We start from the raw sequence: 20,101 nt of genomic DNA on the forward strand, positions 1-20,101 counted from the left end.
TCCCCGCTCCCCACGCCATGTTCTTCCAGGAGACCAAATGACACAGCTGACACGTTACGTTACAGAATCTATACTGATAGCCCTTAGGTAGTACTTATGGGTAGATATCAAATGCTCCCGATTTCTGAGAATCAAACATGACTCTAAATATGGCTTAGCTTCATCCGCCCGGCTAGCTCAGTCGGTAGAGCATGAGACTCTTAAATATGGCTTAGCTTCAACACAGGCCTGCTACATTCCTTTCTGTTGTAGGCCACCCATGCATCAGGCATCAGGTTCAACTCCTTATTCTGTCCCAAAATCTTCTCATGAATCCTATGATGCTGATAACATGGGCAAAATGCCACTCGCCAGGCCTCTAGCCTGTCCTTTGCTTCCCTGACATCGTCACCAGGCAATCAGCAAGACATCCTGAAGAAGGCAGACGTCACCTTCTATGGGTTTTTTCCTTTATTTGTAAATCATAAAGACACTGTGCCATAAAAGTCCATCTAGAAGGTCTCATATCCAAGAGGGCCACTATCTGAGGCAGGCTCCCAGGGGAGGATATCGTTTCACGTCCTGGCAGGAAGGCCTCCTCTTCTTTAAGCTGCCGACACTGTATCCTTAAGCTTGTACTTGGAAAACTGCATGCATCAGTGATGTGTTATGGCCAAGAAGTGATCCCCGAGCAGAGGTAACACAACACAGCTCCCCTGCAACAGAAAGCAAACAGGCTTTATCACCTAATAAACATGTCTCGCCAATCAATACCTATTTGCCTCTTTTCTGAAGCAACTCTTAAAAGTCACTTGAATGCTATCACTATGGATAATTCTTGAAGAAACTGCATTTCTGCATCCTAATGATCTTCGAACAAAGCTGGCATCTTATTTTATTAAGTCCAGTGACCCAGAGGAGCTGGTTCAAAGGGGAGTTAAGACAGACCTAAAGCTGAGGGCTTCATCATTCCAGTGTGAAAGAACTCTGCTATGTTATCAAACCTCACCAAGCCCCGTCTCCCAACTGCCAGTGGCAAGAACAAACAGATGTCAGGGCTATTTGTTTTATTCAAAAATGACAGGAAATCAAAAATCTATCAAATGGATGTGTCAGCTGCAACACCACAAGCATATTGGTTAGTGAGATTTATGTACCTCCCTTTTGGCTCGTGACAAAATCACCTTCTAAGCTTTCTAATTTTCAAATGCCCACGTAGATACACAGGCCAGAGAGAGTTCTGGGGAGTATCTTGAGGACTGGGCACCATATACAAGGTGGTCACAATCTATGTGAATTTAAATTATGCAAATGTGAAATGGGGTATGATATAAAAATAGTAAATGTCTCCCTATGCAAATTCATCCAAATCCCACAGAATTTTTTTTTTTTTTAATTAAGAACTGCAAAATTCCCAAACTGGCAAATTGAGTCCGCTGTACACAGCACCTAGACCTCCGCCACATCACAGAGCTGCTTTATCCGCTAAACAAAATGCCTACTGTTCTACTCCCTTGCGCACGTGCACTGGAACTTCATGAACAATGGTAATGATGACAGTTGCTGCTATTTTAACTTCATTGTTGTGATAATTTCAATGCTTTTTTAGGCCTTAAAATAAAATCATCCGGGTGGTGAGGTTAGAGCTAATACAGAGAAAATAAACTGTCACACTATTAACTTTGAAAGACATATCCAATGCCATATCAAAAAGGTAAACCACCACCACAAGGCTCCTTGATCATAACTAAGGATGGGGCATGCTCGAACCTAGGGGACAGAAAGCTTTTCCTTAAAAGACCAGACAGGAAATATTTTAAGCCTTGCAGGAGAAGAGCGCTCTGTCACAGCTATTCACTCCAGTGTTGCAGCCATAAGAAAGCCAGAGACAGAGCTGTGTTCCAATAAAACTTTATTTAAAAAAGCAGATAGCAGGTTGGATTTGGCCTGAGGGCAACTGACCCTTCCTCTACAGACTTAGACCTGATATCTACCCCCTTCCTTTAAATGTGACATTTTATTGCTCATAAAAACAATCCTCCCATTTTCCGTAGAGCCAATTTTGAGAAAAGAAGTTCCATTAGAACAGGCATATTTCAAGCTTGCCAAAACTCTGTAATAATAGTCAAGAAAAAAAAAGGAAGCAATAAGCTGGCAAAAACACGGCAGCAACATCAAAGCCTTAAAATGTTCTATATCATCTTTTTTGCGATGCTTACATAACTATGTATTTGTCAAAATCCACCAAACTGTACACTTAAAATTGGTCAATTTAATTGTACATAAATAATACTTCAATAAAGTGGATATTGAAAAAGTGCTTAAAGCCTCGGCAACAGGCTCTAATTTGGATTAGATTTATGTGGTAAAAGAACATATCCATTACTTCACATTTGCCCCCCTGGGTCATGAATTAAGAGAGCTTGAATTATGTAAATCCTTCGAAACCTCTGTTGCATTAAATGCCCTGAATACAACTGTCCCACACTAAACTCCTGGTAGTACCCAGACCTCAACCACTTCACTTGAAAGAGGAGAACAAGTTGCTTTTAGAAACAATGCAAAGCCCCGAGTTCATGACTCAGCTTTCGACCACAGTAAAAACAAAACAAATAAACAAATGAAAAGAGCATGGGTAATTTATGACAATAGGTGAGGCTTGTTGAATTTCCTCATTTCGCTTAAAATCAAAACCACAAGTTGCTGTGAGTGTCATCTCTGTTCTTTTCAGTTGTCTTTCCTCCAGTGTGGAGCATGTCACCATTTAAGCAGAAAAAAAAAAAAGTTAAACAGGACGTGCGTGAGATGCTAAAATCAGGGAAAAGCCATACAAGAAAATCATTCCTCTGATTAACCTAAAGACAACAAAATACATGACCACAATTTGAAAACTCCAGCTATTAGCTTCCTCAGTGCCCTTGTATTTCATCATCTGTCTCTACTCAGAGACAAGACGTCGTTTAAAGCAACTGTTCTCAGTGTGGGCCCTGGACCAGCAGCATCAGCATCACCTGGGAGCCTGCTAGAACTACAAATCCTCGGACAGCACCCCAGATCTACTGACTCAGAAACTCTGAGAGTGGGACCCACCAATCTATGTTTAACAAATCCTCCAGATGATTCTGATATTCAAGGACGTTCCAAATCATTAATTTGAAGTTTGAAAACCAATGTTTACTTGTAAGTGGAGTCCTGTCACATTCTCTCATTTAACCTGGAGCTGACCTTAGACCTCACCCTAAGGAGTCAGATGGGATCCGCACTCAAGTGTGTGAGCTCTAGAGCTACTTGGTGAGCCTCACAAAAATGCCTCAAGAATTTTGTTCAAAGAACAGAGTAGATGTAGGAACACAGCATATTTAAATTTCACTTCAACATTTTTGAGCACCTGCCATGTGCTGTGCTTGTGCTAAATGAAATTATCTTATTTAGCCTCCCCAGTCATGAATAAATCTATTCACAGGCCTGGCTAGCGTGTGTTCAATGCCGAAGAACTTGTACATAAATGTTCATTTTGCTTTTTCTTTGGTTAATTGTTCTCAAACTGTATTGTATATCACAATTAGAGTCCAAAGTTGCTTCTCAGATGTTAAAAATCCAAGTCCAATAAATTTGGTAAGAGGCAAATCCATTACACTCATTTATTTTAGGCTCTGGCTCTCTCTTAAATAACTTTGTTCTGTCCTTTCCACTATAGAGACCATTCTCCTTCGTGTAGACAGTAAAAACTTAAGGGAAAAAAAATTAATTCTAAAACCCCCCCGCTACCTGTAACGCCGGCAGCATTTGTCCTCAATTCAAGGTGCCAAGTGCCTTTCCCCCATGCTCTACGGACCACACACAGTGCTCGTCACGCACAGCACCCTCACCCAGAGCCCACAAGTATTCTCAAGCTGCCAGAACCCTTCTCCATAGCGTTTCAGGTAGCCACTCCCAACCAGTGGAAGTACTGATGACCAATAAAATATATTCATTTCACTGGCCAATCAGAATATGCCCCTTTCTTGTTTCTCTTTCTGCTTCAAATACAGCTTTTAAACCCCTCCTTTCATTGTTCCCAGAATAAAATTAAGTTTCTGTTAATCCTGAACCAGTCTACAAATCTATGGCACCTTGAGGGTCGCAATCACGCTGGATTGTGCTGAGCAGTTTAAACAATTTGAATGCAGCTGTAACCCAGTACGTGGTACCAAACTGCTCTGAAATCAAAGAAACAAAGTAAATGAAGGTGCTGAAGAGATAACAAAACACCTGTGAAACAGTATGCTCTGCCCGTAACTGGGAAATGTACAGCATGAGTAGCCCAGGGAGGCCAATGCATCATACAGGGCTTTAAAGGCATGAAAACATGGCTGGAGTAAATAATTCTGATTTTGCTTTTGGTACTCACTGATGATTCTTTATTCGGCTAAGGGGGCACCACACTGTTCCTTCAGCAGCATCTCCATTATTCTAATTCCCTAGAGAGAGAAGAAAGACCCATCAGAACACCACAGTTTGTGGACAAACACCTTTACATTCATCACGACCCTTTCCCTTCAAGAAATCCAAGTCACGGCCCTATACTCATTTCAGAAAAGTAAGCTCATAGTCATACCTTACATTTTTATAATATTTTTCTCACCAATTTCACATCCATTTTCTCTATATGGGCTCAGAATTAGTCAAGGGAAGCAGGCTCAGGAGAGTATAGAATCTCCATTTTAAACAACAGAAAACAGGCCAAGAGAAGGTAAGTCACTTCTTGAAAGTGGCCCAGCTGCTAAGGGGCATTGCCAGAGCTGGAATAATAATGGCAATAATGAGTACTTACTGAGCACTTACGAATGCGCTACACTGGCTGCCTGGGTTTGCGTGAGCGTGGTCCTGGGTAATGGGTGCAGGGTGCACCGCGGAGACCCCTCCAGCACCTGGGCACCCCTTCCCCACCTGCCAGCACTGGGGGCGCGGCCACCCTCAGCCAAAGGGAGCTGCCTTACCTGAGGTCATGTCCCCGGTCCAGGGGCCACCCACATCCAAGGACCGGTGGATATGGGGGCCTGAAGGCCCAGCCTCCTTCCCTCCACTCTGGACAACTGAAGGACACCCCAGGTCTAGAGGTCCCCATGGGATCAGCTGAGACCTTCACTGCTCCATCACCACAGTTCGAAGTCCCCTCCTGCCTGATTCCGTTTCCCCCACTCCCTCGCAAGGGCTGTTCCCGAGGGCAGTCACCCTCTGCACAAAAGTCTCTGTCTCTGAGTCTGTGTCCCAAGAGCCAGCCTGGGACACCTAGTTTAATACACACCAAACCCCTGAACAAGTACTATTCTTACTCCCATTTTACAGGTGAGGAAACAGTAACTCCAAGAGGTTCAAGCAATTTTCCCAAAATCATACATCTGTTGAGTAACAACACAAGGAGAGAACAGAGCCACTCTATTCTGGCTTCAAAGGTTCCCCTGCCCCTTCTCACGTGCTCAACTGCATGACTGCATATCCCCACCTGTCCACGCACCCACCTTGCCAGCCCCGGAGGAAGGAGGACAGCAGATATTCCCTCTTTCCTCCTTCAAGAACAAGTTCTGCAGACCAGGGGATAAACCTTCACGTAGAAAGACAGGATGATGATGTAATTATGAGCTAGAGTTTTAAGGAAGTCAGAGCTGGATCTGGGACTGGGGCAGGAGGGGGTGCGGTAGGGTGGGGTGGGAATGGGAGACACTGTTCTCAGGGACTAGAAAGTAGTTTACAGGGAATAGGAATGATCTAATCTAACTTAAAACATAGGTCCCAGACCGCTCACAGAAACTGAATATACAGGACGACCTCAAGCAGGCCCCAGAGCTGTGCACCTTTAGCAAGCACCCGGGTGATACCTGTGATAGGGCAGGTGTGGTAAACACTGAGGGAGCTATAAGAGAAAAGACTGGGGCTTCCTACTAAGGATTTATTTTGTGCCAAAGCAAGGGAGTGAGCCTCCAGAGAAGACCATAAAATATATTTAGTGTCAGAGTACACCAAACAAAATGTAACATATCCTTGAGGTTTCAGATGCTCCTTCAGAGCTGAGGGGACAGCAAGGCCAAAGGGGGAGTGCAGCTGCACACCAGAACCTGGAGGGGAACCCACAGAAGCACACAGGGATCCCCACGCCTTACTGAGAGCCGCACCGTCCGCATTTCTGGGGCTGGGGCCTGGAACCTGTAGATTTGTAATATACCTCATGTGGTTCTGAAGCCCAACTGGTTCATTTACTAGAATTTGTGAATGGCAGCCTGACACCACCTCGAAGATCCCTCCCAGCCCTGCCAGTCTGAGAACGCATTTCGGAAGATACGGTACACACTGCCCTCTGGTACTCTTAGAGCTACTCTCCTTGCAAAGAATTAGGGGGAGGAGGAGGGGAGTGGGGACAAAACCACCAGTGCAATGAAATTTAACCTCATTCTTACCCTAAGATCTAAATGCTCTCATTTCTGCTCTCATTCACTCATCAACAAATCCACTCAACAAATATTATGCACCTACTGTGTGTACTGGAGATTAAATGGTGAACAAACAAGATAAAGCCCCTGCCAACACTGAGCTTACAATCTAGTAGTTTTCATTCCCCTTGTTTCCATTTATTTGTTTGTTTCAACAAAACCCTGAACAATAATTAAATGCCTTCCTTCTATTTTCAGGAAGAATAAGGACAGCCACGTTGATTCCGCTGCAACCTCCTTTTCGCATAAATCTGGCGGTATGTCTTTAAAAACAGGAAAGCACACTCCCTTCTTAGGAAGTGAGCACCGGTGAGCTCTCCCCACTCGCCTAAGAAGAATGCCACCACTTATGGAGCTGAACACTAATTGACGTAAGTGAAGACTGTGAGGTCGGCCTTGGGAATTGAAAGACATTATTTATTGAATCAGTTATGTTCACAATGTGACAGTTGGTTTTTCTTTCCCTTTTTCCCCCCCCTCTCTCATACCACTTTAGTCTTTTTAAGGAAAACAGTTAGAAATAGAAGGTGGAGAACAGAGGCAGAGAGAGAGACCTATAAAGTGAATTTAAAAAAAAAAAAACCTAACAGGGCGGCCAAACCATTATTTAGTACCTCTCTTTAGTATGGAGGGACCAAATAAAAACCCAATCGATAGAGCCCTTTCAAATAAAGTTCCAATGCTTAAAACTCAACCCCTAGGAGATCAGGCTTAAAGAGGCTAAATTTACACCACTTATCACACAATGATGTCTGAAATGCAGAGCAAACATTAAGTGAATCCACCTTTATAGATATGACTTAAAAGCTTTTTGGACTGACAAACCATAAACCAGCTTGATTTTATTATTCCTTTCCCCTCTGAGATTTTTTCTATTACAAGGCTACCTTTCTCTATTTGCCAATGTACAGAGAAGTGAGCCCTCTCACGGTCTCATTACCCTAATACCGACACTGTGCGGGCCAAGCACATCCCCACAAAGGCGTCCCAGAGTCTCACAGATTGAAAACACTTCACAGATCCCCCACACTAAGAGTCTCTGAGAAATAGCTGATTATTGTGGGAAACAAAAAGATTGTCTGAAGGGGAGCTGGAAAAAATTGGATTTAAAGGTGGCTCGATCCAGACAGCATATTTATTCTGTTCTCCAACTGATGCTTCCTTAAGAAGCCCTGATTGACCTAGGAGGTCCCAAAGAGAGTGGTATTAGACCTTATAAAAATTGCAGAGTTCTAAAGCAGTTCTCAAAAGACACATCTATGGGGTGCTCTTAACAAAACAAGAACAGCTCACTTAATTATCACAAAGATAAAAGATGGGTGCAGAATTTGGCACGCAAAAGGTACTGGATGTTGATGGATTACAAGACTGATAAACTGATTACTTTCGAATGCCAGGTTGAAAGAGTCTGAATTTTAACATTACAGTAGCATTCTGCCCAGGAGTTAGGATTCTTCAAAGAGCAGTGGAAAAGGCCAGGATAACAAGGGCTGCCCAGGAGATGAAAGAACAAAACAAGGAAAGAATAAAGAATGAAAGTATTAAAAAAAAAAAAAAAAGGTGGAAAAGAATGGTGTGAAGAGAATTTGACAGCAGAGGCAGGACCTAAAATGGGTCCCCAAGAATCTGGATTAGCCATAGGGATGTTTACAAAGTACAGTAATGTCAAATGCTGAAGTTCACATTAGAAAACCACTCACCCTTCGATAAAAACATTTACATCAAGTTGACCTCACGTCTTTTTCTATTTTTTTCATTCAAGTTGGTTTACACAAAACTTTCTGCAAATCTTTTCACTTCCTCTGTGTAGAATCCTAACAGTATGAATTTAAAAGGAAGGATGAGAATATGTCACTCCCTGCTTCAACCCTTCCAGAGTGTCCCATTGCTCTTATAAGACATGCACACTCACTATCATGGCTCCAGGGATTTCCGACGAAGGTTGATGCCCTGCAAAGACACAAGCCTGCTTTCCATGCAGGCAGCATGCTCAGTTCCTTTCTCTTTCACGCACTGTTCCCTCCAGCAGGAACATCCCCAGATCTTCCAGTGGCCGGCTACCTCCTTGCCATACTGAGATCTCAACTCACCCAGCACCTCCTCAGAGACTCCCGACAGCCCTAGCTAAAACAGCCTGGCCACAGCCTGGATCACACAGCTTGGTCCTACTGTCTTTACAGCACTCATCACGATAAAAAATGATCGTGCTTTTTCAAATATTTTGTACTGTCAGCCATCCCCTCCCCGCAACAGAAAGGAAGCTCCAGGAGAAGGAAGAAACACCTGGCCAGCGGGCATCGTCTGTGGGGAAAAAGGGAGGAGTCTGCATCCAGTTTTCCAGTTTTCTCTAAAAGTAAGAGAAACACTGCTCAAAGCTTCTCCAGGAAGACATCTTTTGCCCATTAAAGCATCTTTTAATCTGATGTAGGTTAATTATTTTACATTTAGGTCTTCCTCATCCATAAAACTAGGATAACACCAAACAACAGTCAAAATTATTGGCATATACTCTACACCAAGCACTGTGCTGAGTGGTTTACCTGCCATTGGCTTAGTTTACTCTCCTATCTGCCTCAGAGGATTATCTTTTTTTTTTTTTGGATGAGATCTGAGGTTCAGAAAAATTAAGCATCTGGGCCAAAATCACACAATAACTAACAAGCAAAGAGTCTTGATTTGACCCAAAGCAATCAGGATTGAGAGTCCAGGATCCAGGATGTTTCCGCACAAGGGGGCAGAAGGCATAAATGAGATTGCATATGTGAAAATGCCTATTATACTGCTGGGTACACAGCAGGAGCTTGTTCTTCCCTTCCCTATTTAAATACGTTCAAAAAGCCTGATAAATAAATCAGACATTGCAGCCCTGCTCCCAAACTAAATGGCACGATTCTTAATACATGAATCAATATTTAATAACCTCTACAAATTATTTTAAATACAATGCTTTTCAAGTAGGAATATCTGATAGGATGTATGACCTCAATATAATTTTCCCATAGCAGCCAAAAAACTCTTGCGTAAGATTCATTTTTATTTTGATAAGTAACCCAAAATCTTTAGGTGTAACTGCAGAACATTAACAGATATAATAACTCAGATGTCTGTGCTTCACGTTATAAAACTCCCTCTCTCCTTAAAGAGAATATTTAATCTCACAACTGGTTGTGGAAAAGAATATACCCCCAAATAATAAAAACTAAGAATTGGAAAGGACACTATAATATCTAGTCCAGAGAGCAAAGTCTTCGCAAGGAACTGTGGGTGATGCACCTGAGTCAGAGAGGTGTCCCAGGATCAAATACCAGGATGAAAGATGACCAAGCCACTTCCCTCCTGCCAGTTCTCAAATAAACTCTGACGTGGCATGAACAGGTTAGTGGCTAAAAGGCATTTAGGCATTGGTGTTTGCCTATTTTATGAAATTCCTTCCCCAACCCTCCAGTGTAACCCCATTAGTCTATTTTCATTTTTAGTTTTTTTAAACGACATATATATAATTTTATTTTTCCTGACTTGGACTATATGGCTTTTTCACCACTAATTAACCAACAGGGCAGCCTCCAACCTAGTGCCACATGCCATCCATGACATTTCTGACAAACGATCTTCTGTTGCCTGCTTAGAAACCTCCAAGGAGGGGAGGCTTTCTACCTCTATTCCATCTGTCAGTCCTCATTATAAGGCAGTCTTCTTAACACTGAGGCGGCACTGCCTCAGTGCCTGGCACACTGAAGGGGCCCAGTACCAATGCTTTTAACAAACAAACTAAAACACAAGGCTCCTATCACTTCCCTTTATCGGCACTTATTCACTATTCATCAAATTTAAGCACAGTCATAATTCCGCCTTGCTTCTTCCCTGTTCTGAGAGATAAAATGATTACCAGCATGCTTGTTGTCTCTAACAGAATAAATAAATCCACTAGATGCCCAGGTAATTCTCCTTTTGCTTTGATCTCTCCCCTTCTTTTCACCCACATTCGTATTAATTTCTGTACGTCAACAATTTTCTTTACATGTAAGGCCAGCCTACTGCGTCTTCATATCTCATATGTCCTTTGAAGGAAATATAATTTTCAAAAGCCGTCTTTCAGTCAAAAACCCATCACACCAAATCTCACCAATACTGAAATTATCTCAGTTAATCGTCTCAAGAGTCCCCTGAGCTAAAAGACACATTCACTCTCGGGCGCCTGGGTGGCTCAGTTGGTTAAGCGACTGCCTTCGGCTCAGGTCATGATCCTGGAGTCCCGGGATCGAGTCCCGCATCGGGCTCCCTGCTCAGCAGGGAGTCTGCTTCTCCCTCTGACCCTCCTCCCTCTCCTGCTCTCTCTCTCTCATTCTCTCTGGCTCAAATAAATAAATAAAATCTTTAAAAAAAAAAAAAAGACACGTTCACTCTCACCATTTCCAGGTAAGGAAACTGGGCCTCAAAGGAGAGTAACTTGCTCAGGGTCACAGAGTGAGTAAGTGACCAACCTGAAATTTAAACCTGGATTTCTCCAACTCTTTCCACAATGGGTATTTACCTCAATGGCTTTGTTTGTGGACCCATACAATGGGTGGAGGGAGGTGAGCAAGCACGCCTCCTTGCAGGATTGCTGTGAGGATTCACTGAGGCAACATACAAAGCTACTGACACATGACAGACTTTTGTCAGGCATTCCCACCCTTTCTCCCTGCGGCCTGAAAAGCGACTATTGATTTCTCTGCAGACCCAAATCTGACCACGGGCCCCTCACAGTGGGACTCCCACAACCAGGCACCCCCCCGTTCAGTGGATGGTCAGTGACCCAGAGGATATGTCAGCAAGGGCTCACCTCATGCCTGGATCAGATTTCTCCAAGCACATTTCACCTGATCTTCACATCACCTCTAAGAGTTACTAAAATTTCCGTTTGACAACACTGAGCCCCACAGAGTAAGCCAGCTTTCTCTAGGTCACAGGGTCTTCAGCAAAAGGAACAGAACTAGAATCCAAATCACAGGAAAGAACTATTTATAGAAAGACTACGGCCCTACTAGGCTGTGCCGAGCACATTATAGGCCTGGTCTCATTTAAGCCTCACACTCAACGTACGAGTCAGTGATGTGAAGAAAATGAGACTCACAGAGGGTCAGAAACTTGACCAATAGCACCCAGCTATGTAAGTGCAGAATCCAGATTCACACCCAGGTTTTTGTGACTGAGCCCACAATACATCACCTCCTTAAAAAGGTACGTTTGCAGGTTTCTCTTAGTCAAATCCCCAAAAAATGACATGTTGCCCTAGGCATAGTCCTTCCTGCCATCCCAAAGTTATTTCCATCTACATCTGGGTGATTTTAATTTATCTCTTCAGGGGAGGCGGGCTGAAACGAAGCTACACGTAATTCTTGAAACTGCCCTAAGGATAAAAGCACCTCATCTCACCTCCAAATGCACTTCGTTTTCTGTTGATACCAAGTGAAGCTCTCCCAAGCACTAGGAAGAAGCTGGAGGACAGGCATGTGCACAGGTAACATTTCTATTTTCACACAATATCTGCCAATTAGAATTCCTTGGTTTCATCGAAAAACCAGTGAGGCTGTTACTTCCCACAATAATGTCTTTCATTATTTCTTGGGGATAAAACCCCAGGGAGGCTGAATGAGGTATGAGGTTACAGCTGTGAGCTGGAGGGCCGTAATGGACCTTAGCTATATAACTAGGAGGGCTCATCTTCACTCCCCATGCTTCACATCACCTGTGTAGTGCACGGAAGAACCATGACGTCCGTGGCAAGTATAAGCATTTAATACTACAAATTAACACAAACAACCAGAACAAAAGCTACAAATAAATGACTAAATCATAAAATCACTATGTGCAAATAATAGTCTAAAGATAATCCACCTGCTGTTTTTAAGAGTCATTTATTTGCAAAGGGGGAAAAAAAATACCATGTAGTGCTCACAGATGCAAATATTCTTTAAAGTCCCCAGCCATTATCCCCATTATTATCAAATAATAAACTGATAAGGGGAAAGAGAGAGTGAAGAAATGGTTGTAATAGCACATTTGATACTCTTTAAAAATTGCTCTATTTCAATTGCTAACTAAATGGAAGCATTACTGGTTAATCCCTAGGATCTTATCTTTGGTATTGTTTGGTCCCAGATATTCCTTCATGAATTAATAACTCCCACATGGACGACGTTATAAATCTCCCAGCTGCCTTGAATGTTTAACAATGTGATAAAATTCTTCCCTTCGATAAAAAAAGCTACAGTTTTTTAAAAAAAAATTTGCACACCCTTCACGTGGTGAACTGCAAAGGTGAGACTCCTTTTAAAGAACAAGCACCTGTAAGCAATTCTGGCTCCCATTCTGAGACCTAAGCAAAACCCTCCAGGCTTAGGGACACCTGATTCACACTTTGTTTGGAATTTGGCCAAGAAATTCAGGTTCCCTGGGAAATCATTTGTTAGACTGGCTGACATGGAAAGGGACGAGCTGCTGGAAAAGTAAAGTAGGAGGGATATGTAATCTAGTCATCAGGTGAAGAGACTAAGGGTCTGACTGCCTCATGTGAACATGGGTTCTACCACTCACGACCTGTGTGATTTGGGGCAAGTAGACTGTCTCCTAATCTATAAAATGGTCGTAACAGTCCTTACCGCAGAGCAGTGTTATGCAAACTGAAGGAGGTAACACACGTAAGTACTGAGGATGATGCCTAGGGCATAGAAAGTGCTCAACAAATATGACCTGTTATTACCTTTCCTATTACCCCAATGGCTAAAAAGTTTCGCTGCCTTTAAGACTATTTTAAAATAAAACAGAATAAAAACAGGGGCGTCTGGGTGGCTCAGTCGGTGAAACGTCTGCCTTCGGCTCAGGTCATGATCTCAGGGCCCTGGAATGGAGCCCCAGGTCAGGCTCCCAACTGAGCAGGGAGTCCGCTTCTCCCTCTTCTTCAACCCCTCCCCACCCCCCCACCCCCGCACCGCTCATGCTCACTCTCTCTCCCTAATAAATAAACAAAAAATCTTTAAAAACTAGGATAGAAACAAAGTCTTCGCACATTCGGAAAATCATTCAATAACATGTGTTCACTAATTCAGTAACTATTTACTGAGCACTGACTGTGCGCTAAGTGCTGAGGATAAAGTGCTGAGCCCCGCACCGAAGCCTCCTGTTCACTAAGGCAAAGAATCATGAAAACCGCCACATCCTGATACCAGTACTTCAGGGAATCTTTTCTACGGTAATGACACAAAATATCAAGATTCTAGTATAAAGATGCTTCACATGGTCTTGCTTCTAATGGGAAGCTTGGAAATGACTTCAGTGTTCAATCCTAAAGAAACAGGGCAATCAATTATTATATAACAACTTAATGAAGTATTATGCAGTCATTAAAATGTTGGCTTTGCAGTTTCTCCAGTTGCTGTGATAGGCATTTATGATATAATATTACCTGAAAAGAGCAAGACATGAAATTGTACTTACACTGTAATTATGACTGTTTAAAATCTGCGCATAAAAGACTGAAAAGAACATGCCAATTTGAGCTATAATGGCAAGATAACAGTTATCATTTCTGGAGTATTTAATATATGCCAAGATATTTTAAGCACTTCTTTATACTATTCCCTTTTATTCTCCTGCTCAGAAGGTAGGTACTATCATTCACATTTCACCAGAGGCTCGATCTGTACACACCCTATGAGAGAGGGCCCAGAGATTTTAAGTTCGGATTCCAGTGACTTCAAAGACAGACCTACCATAACCTCTAAATAACTGTCTGCAGCCTTAATAGGAAAAATAAGTTTTTACTGATAACTTCCTTGCATTTTTCTTTTTAAATAATAACAACTGATTATCTGCTGTGTGCCAGGTCCTGTCCTGAGCATTTCATGCATATAACTCATTTACTTCTCATAAGTACTTGATGAAGTAGGTTCCAATATTATCCTCACTTTACAGATGAGGAAAATGAGACTCAGAAATTAAGGTCAGTTACTCAAGGTCACACAGCTGATCAGTACAGGGCATTCTGCTGGTTCTCAAAGAGATCTAGGGCAAAAGAACTTATATGGCTCTGCTGAAAATATATATTTTAAAACATTTATGTGCAGGTAGTGCCTATACAAAAACATTTTAAACAAAACCTTAATTTTTTTTTTATACAGACTGAAAGAGCCTTTTTGGGAGAAGTGCAGCCATTTTTTAAATTATGAAATACTCAAACATATCAAGAAGCGAAGAGAAAAACCAGTAAGCTTTAAAAAATGTAAGTATCTTGAAAAGTAAAAAAGCAACATCCCCACCAGAGGCCATCAACTGAGAACTTTTTTTAATTATAGCCTTTAAATTCTTCTTAAATTGGTGTCAATACGAAAGGAGTTAATTAACTCTCAAAAACCCACCATTTTCCTTTACTAACAAAATTCAGAGAAAAACAGAAACATAATTTAGCTAGACTCTAAGGAAGAAAGCTAGACAAGAAATAAGGAGTCAAGGTGACTCAGTCGGTTAAGTGTCTGATAACTCTTGATTTTGGCTCAGGTCATGATCTCAGGGTTTTAAGATCGAGCCCCTGTTGGACTCCGCGATGAGCCTGGAGCCTGCTTAAGATTCTCTCTCTCCCTCTCCCCGCTCTGTCCCTCCCTCCCCCCAAGGAAGGAAGGAAGAAAAAAAGGGAAGAGGGAGGGAGGGAGGGAATGGTCAAATCCCAGGCAGCAAGTGGGATTCCAAAGAAATGGGAAGTGACAAAGAAATATCACTCCAACAAACCTGGGTTCACAAGCCACAGGCTTCTTTCCTCCTTACCTGGCAGGCTCTCCAGCCTTCTCCCCCTCTCCTTCTGGGGCTCTGCCTGGTACCACAAGTCCCACAGAGGGTGGGCACAACCAAAGGGGTCATTCAGCAAGAGATGAAATTCTCCCACAGAGTGGGGACACAGAATAAGAAATCCCACCTACAGAGAAGGAAGAACGATCAAGGGGAACAGCTGGACACCTCGGAGAACTCACAGAGCATTTAATTAGTATGCTGCAGGGCTTAAGCACACAACTGAAGTTTAACTATTGGATGTACCTTTAAGAAATTAAATTACCTTTGCAATTCAAGTTGCTCTACCCAGAATTCTGTATTTACTCCTGATCTGAGAAGCCTCAATGACATTTTCCTGGCCTTTTGGTCAAACTAAGAATCTTAATTTAGCACAAAGAACCCAGCTGAATTCAAGTCCAGTCCTACAATAGATTTGATCCACAAAAGATTTGTGCCTCAAATGCATTTAATCCACACAATCTGCAGACACAGCCCCAATTTTTCCAGTATTTCAATGCCACCTGGCCAGCACTGTTTCAGTCTTCAATTCTGTGTCTGCCTTAGGTTTATATGAGGTATGTGAAGATTTATGGTGGCCACAAATACCTATTTTCTTATTGTCTCTGTTCTTGAATTTAGCACAACAGAGTGGGAGAGCGAACTCAGAAAAGTACTAGACTGCTTGGAAAGTCTATGCAGAACAGTGGGGAGAACATGGCTCCCAAATCTCCAAAGATTCCTGGGTGGGTGTGAGAGCAAAGGAGCATTAGGAAAGCAAGCAAGCATCACAGTAAGTGTTACGGAGATGACATTTTCTCTACGTTCTGACAAGTGTTGACTTCAAGGTCATCTGACTCCAAGGTCATACCCCAAGCTTATGGAGACCAGTCATGCATTCGTCCTGTCTCCCCAGTCAAGCTCTTTGGGGGAAAGGATTCTGCCCTCCAGGTCAGGGAGCCAAAGAGTAGGCAGTTAAGAAGATGGGCTCTGAGGTCAGACCCCCTGGAATTCCAGCTCTGCCACCTGCTGGTTGATGACCCTGAGCAAGTAAAATAACTTTTGTGCCTCCACTCCCTCATCTGTAAAATGGACTCTCTCTCAGAGTCACTGGGAGAACCCACTGCTCATAAAATAGTGCAGTGCTTGGCTCATGGTAAAACTCAATAGATTTTAGTTAATATTAATACTGTATCTGGTTTTTTCCAAATTTCCAGAACAGTCTGTGTTTTCAGAAAACATGGATTAAAAATAAGGCAACATGTCTATTATGGGGTACCAACAGCTCAAAGACCCCTACAACTCCTACAAATCTTTTGTAATACGCACTTTATTTAGCTCACCTGAATAGGACTATAAAATGAAACTGTAACATCCCTACCACATGCTTACCATCCCCCCTTGCTAACTAGTATTTTATGAAAGCATGTTTATCATTTTTAAATATTTTATTGCCACCACCTCAACCCTTGACCATCTACTTGTTACATGAAATATCTCTGACAGTCCTGGGTCCCCACTTAACTTAAACTCTTGGATTTTTATGCAGGCTTAAAGACATTTTGTCAGAAAAAATTTTTAAATCTTGGTATTTACACACTGAGGGAAAGGAGGGACGGCTCCAAAAAAAATCACATCATGTCAGAATTAAAACCAACCCTCCTAGTCCAATCTCTGATTCACAAAAGATGATACTGAAGTTCAGAGCAACCAGTCCAAGCAATGTGGCCACTGAGTGCGGCCAAGGCAGGGCCCCCACCCGATTTCCTGATTCTTGGCCCCTGCATTAAATGCTGCATGAAATAAGTCAAGCAGAGAAAGTCAATTATCATATGGTTTCACTTATTTGTGGAACATAAGGAATAGCATGGAGGACATTAGGAGAAGGAAGGGAAAAATGAAGGGGGGCGGTAATCAGAGCAGGAGACGAACCATGAGAGACTATGGACTCCGGGAAACAAACTGACGGTTCTGGCGGGGAGGGCGGTGGGGGGATGGGTTAGCCCAGTGATGGGTATTAAGGAGGGCACGTACTGCATGGAGCACTGGGTGTTACACAAAAACAATGAATCGTGGCACACTACATCAAAAACTAATGATGTACTGTATGGTGACTAACATAATAAAATAAATTTTAAAAAATTTTTAAAAAAATAAATGCGGCATGATGTGTGGAGACATGACTTCCGATCACTATGCAAATAATGCCAGTAACACATCTAGGGCTCAAGAAACCACTTTCTGCCATTTCAGCTAAGGGCCTAACTTCTCAGGTTCATCGAGTTTCATAGCAGGCAATGCCCCACAGTTGCAGCTGGCTGACTGCAGGGTGTCCCCCAAAGTTTTACCACTGAGCAGTCTATTACAACCCTAATGAATTCAAATGAGCCATCACGGGATTCTGGATTCTTAAGTCTCACAGTCAAGGTAAAGGCATTGACTTAAACTCAGGGAAAGGATCAAAGACTGTTATCACTCACAGCATTCTTATTTTCACCGAGAGGTTTTCACTACAAAGGCTACATTGCTTGGCACTAAAACTCTAGAGAAAGCAGGACAAGCTGAGCTGATGGGGAGGGGATAGGTAAGCAGAGGGCTGTTACCATCATTTAACTGATCTAGCAATAAAAAAATCTTGAAAAGATTCACATAACCAAGAAGGAAATACAAGTCTCCAACATGCAGTCAGCAGATTATTATATTGATGTTCATATGTCATACTGGTGACTTTTATTTATTCTTTTGAATGACACTTTTATTTGCTGTCTTCCTCTTATCTTAGAATTACTGGGTTTTGAAACATCCATTCTTTTTTAGGGTAGTGACTACCATGCACGTGTGTCCACTAGACATTCATTTCACAGATGAGGAACTGAGCAGCTCTGGGCAACCAGTCCAAGGCAACACCATTAGCGTGGAGGAGGACTGAGGTCAAACAATTAGTTAATGACAGAAGCATTAACTTTCAATGTCTTTGGAGTAGGCATCAGAAGAGTGGAGCTAACAATTTCATTTCCTCTTCACAATAATCCTATGAGGGTAGAATAATGAACCCTGATTTCCTAATGACAAATGAAGTTCTAAGAGGTCCTTCATTCAAGTCACACAGCAAGAGAACTGGTAATACCCAGTTGGCTTCTGGTGGAAGCTACAAATTGGCAAAAATTCTTTTGTAAAGAAATTTAGCGATTCGCATCAAAGGTCTGAAAAATGTGCACACTCTTTAACCCAGGAAGTGATGAGAAATATACACAAGCATTTGTATTCATGGATTTACCACAATATTATCTATAATGGTGAAAAAAAATGGAAACCAACAAGAAAAGCAATTCTGCCAATGGACTATTATGAAGGCATCAAAACTCATGTTTTCAAGGAAAATGTTAACAGTGTGTCCATTAATGAAAAAGATGGACTAACTAAACAGAGTAATCCCAATTTTGTCGGGGGCGCCTGGGTGGCTCAGTTGGTTGAGTGACTGCCTTCAGCTCAGGTCATGATTCCAGGGTCCTGGGATCGAGGCCCACGTCGGGCTCCCTGCTCCTCGGGAAGCCTGCTTCTCCCTCTCCCACTCCCCCTGCTTGTGTTCCCTCTCTCGCTGTCTCTCTCTGTCAATTAAATAAATAAATAAAATGTTTAAAAAAAAATCCCAATTTTGTCTTTCAAAAAAATACCATACATACATACAGGCATACATATGTATGCCAACATACACAAAGACACATAGAAGGAACTAAATCAAAATGTTAAATGTGGATAAAATGAGTATTAAAATTACAGATTTAAACAAATGATAAAAAATAATTTTTAAAAACCATAAACTGCTGCAATCAAATTTTTGTTCAGGTAAGTATGTAAGAGGGTATTTACATATAAAAATATCTTTCTTATCAGAGAACTTCTCTTAATGCTAGTAATTCTTAAAGTTTCTTTATTTGCCAGCCATATTCTTTCTTTCTTTAATCTTTAAGATATCCCTATGAAGTACACCACTATCACTCCAATTTAGAGATGAGAAAACTGAGGGTCCAAGATGTGAAATGCGACATCTAGGAAGTGAAACAACCAGAGCATGGACCAAAGAGCACTTCTCTGAAGCTTCACATTCAATCCTTATGTTAAACACACAACCAAAACCTTGTTTCATGCTAAATAATCTTTCTTTTTTTTTATTTTTATTTTTTTTAAAGATTTTATTTATTTATTTGACAGAGAGAGACACAGCAAGAGAGGGAACACAAGCAGGGGGAGTGGGAGAGGGAGAAGCAGGCTTCCCGCCGAGCAGGGAGCCCGATGTGGGGCTCGATCCCAGGACCCTGAGATCATGACCTGAGCCGAAGGCAGACGCTTAACGACTGAGCCACCCAGGCGCCCTGGAGAGAGAATCTTTTTTTTTTTTTTTTTTTTTTTATTTGACAGAAACACAGCGAGAGAGGGAACACAAGCAGGGGGAGTGGGAGAGGGAGAAGCAGGCCTCTCGCTGAGCAGGGAGCACAATGCGGGGCTCGATCCCAGGATCCTGGGATCATGACCTGAGCCGAAGGCAGACGCTTAACGACTGCGCCACCCAGGTGCCCGCTAAATAATCTTTCTAAAGGCAGAATATCCTAGGTTCAGGAATTGAAATCTGGTACGTGATTATTAGGACATCTACAATTTGCTTCAAAATACGTCAGCACATTCAGTATCCTATTATGGTGCCTGTATTAGTTCACATCGTACACCAGGGACAGTCGGTTGTCCCCATGCAGGCTTCAGGCTCTACAGGTTGGGCTATGAGCACGCTAATCAGCAAACCTACTCTCCAGAAACTTCAGTTACCTTTGTCCTTGAAAACGAACAGCAGGGGCTTTGAT

At 42.3% G+C, this 20,101-nt stretch overlaps 1 protein-coding gene across 2 annotated transcripts in view; it reads right to left on the reverse strand.

Moving 5' to 3' along the window:
* Positions 1–632: 632 nt before the first annotated feature.
* The window catches only part of PRELID2 (PRELI domain containing 2), a 65,015-nt gene continuing 45,546 nt past the window's right edge, over positions 633–20,101 (reverse strand). For both annotated transcript variants that reach the window (XM_021701972.2, XM_021701974.2), the window contains exons 6-7: positions 4,370–4,439; positions 633–695 (exon numbers count right to left, since the gene is read on the reverse strand). In XM_021701972.2, coding sequence (XP_021557647.1) covers positions 4,380–4,439 — 60 coding nt within the window. In that variant the 3' untranslated portion in view covers positions 633–695; positions 4,370–4,379. The remainder of the gene's footprint in view (positions 696–4,369; positions 4,440–20,101) is intronic.

The sequence above is a fragment of the Neomonachus schauinslandi genome, chromosome 7 (assembly GCF_002201575.2).
Source record: "Neomonachus schauinslandi chromosome 7, ASM220157v2, whole genome shotgun sequence".
Classification (NCBI taxonomy): Eukaryota; Metazoa; Chordata; class Mammalia; order Carnivora; family Phocidae; genus Neomonachus; species Neomonachus schauinslandi.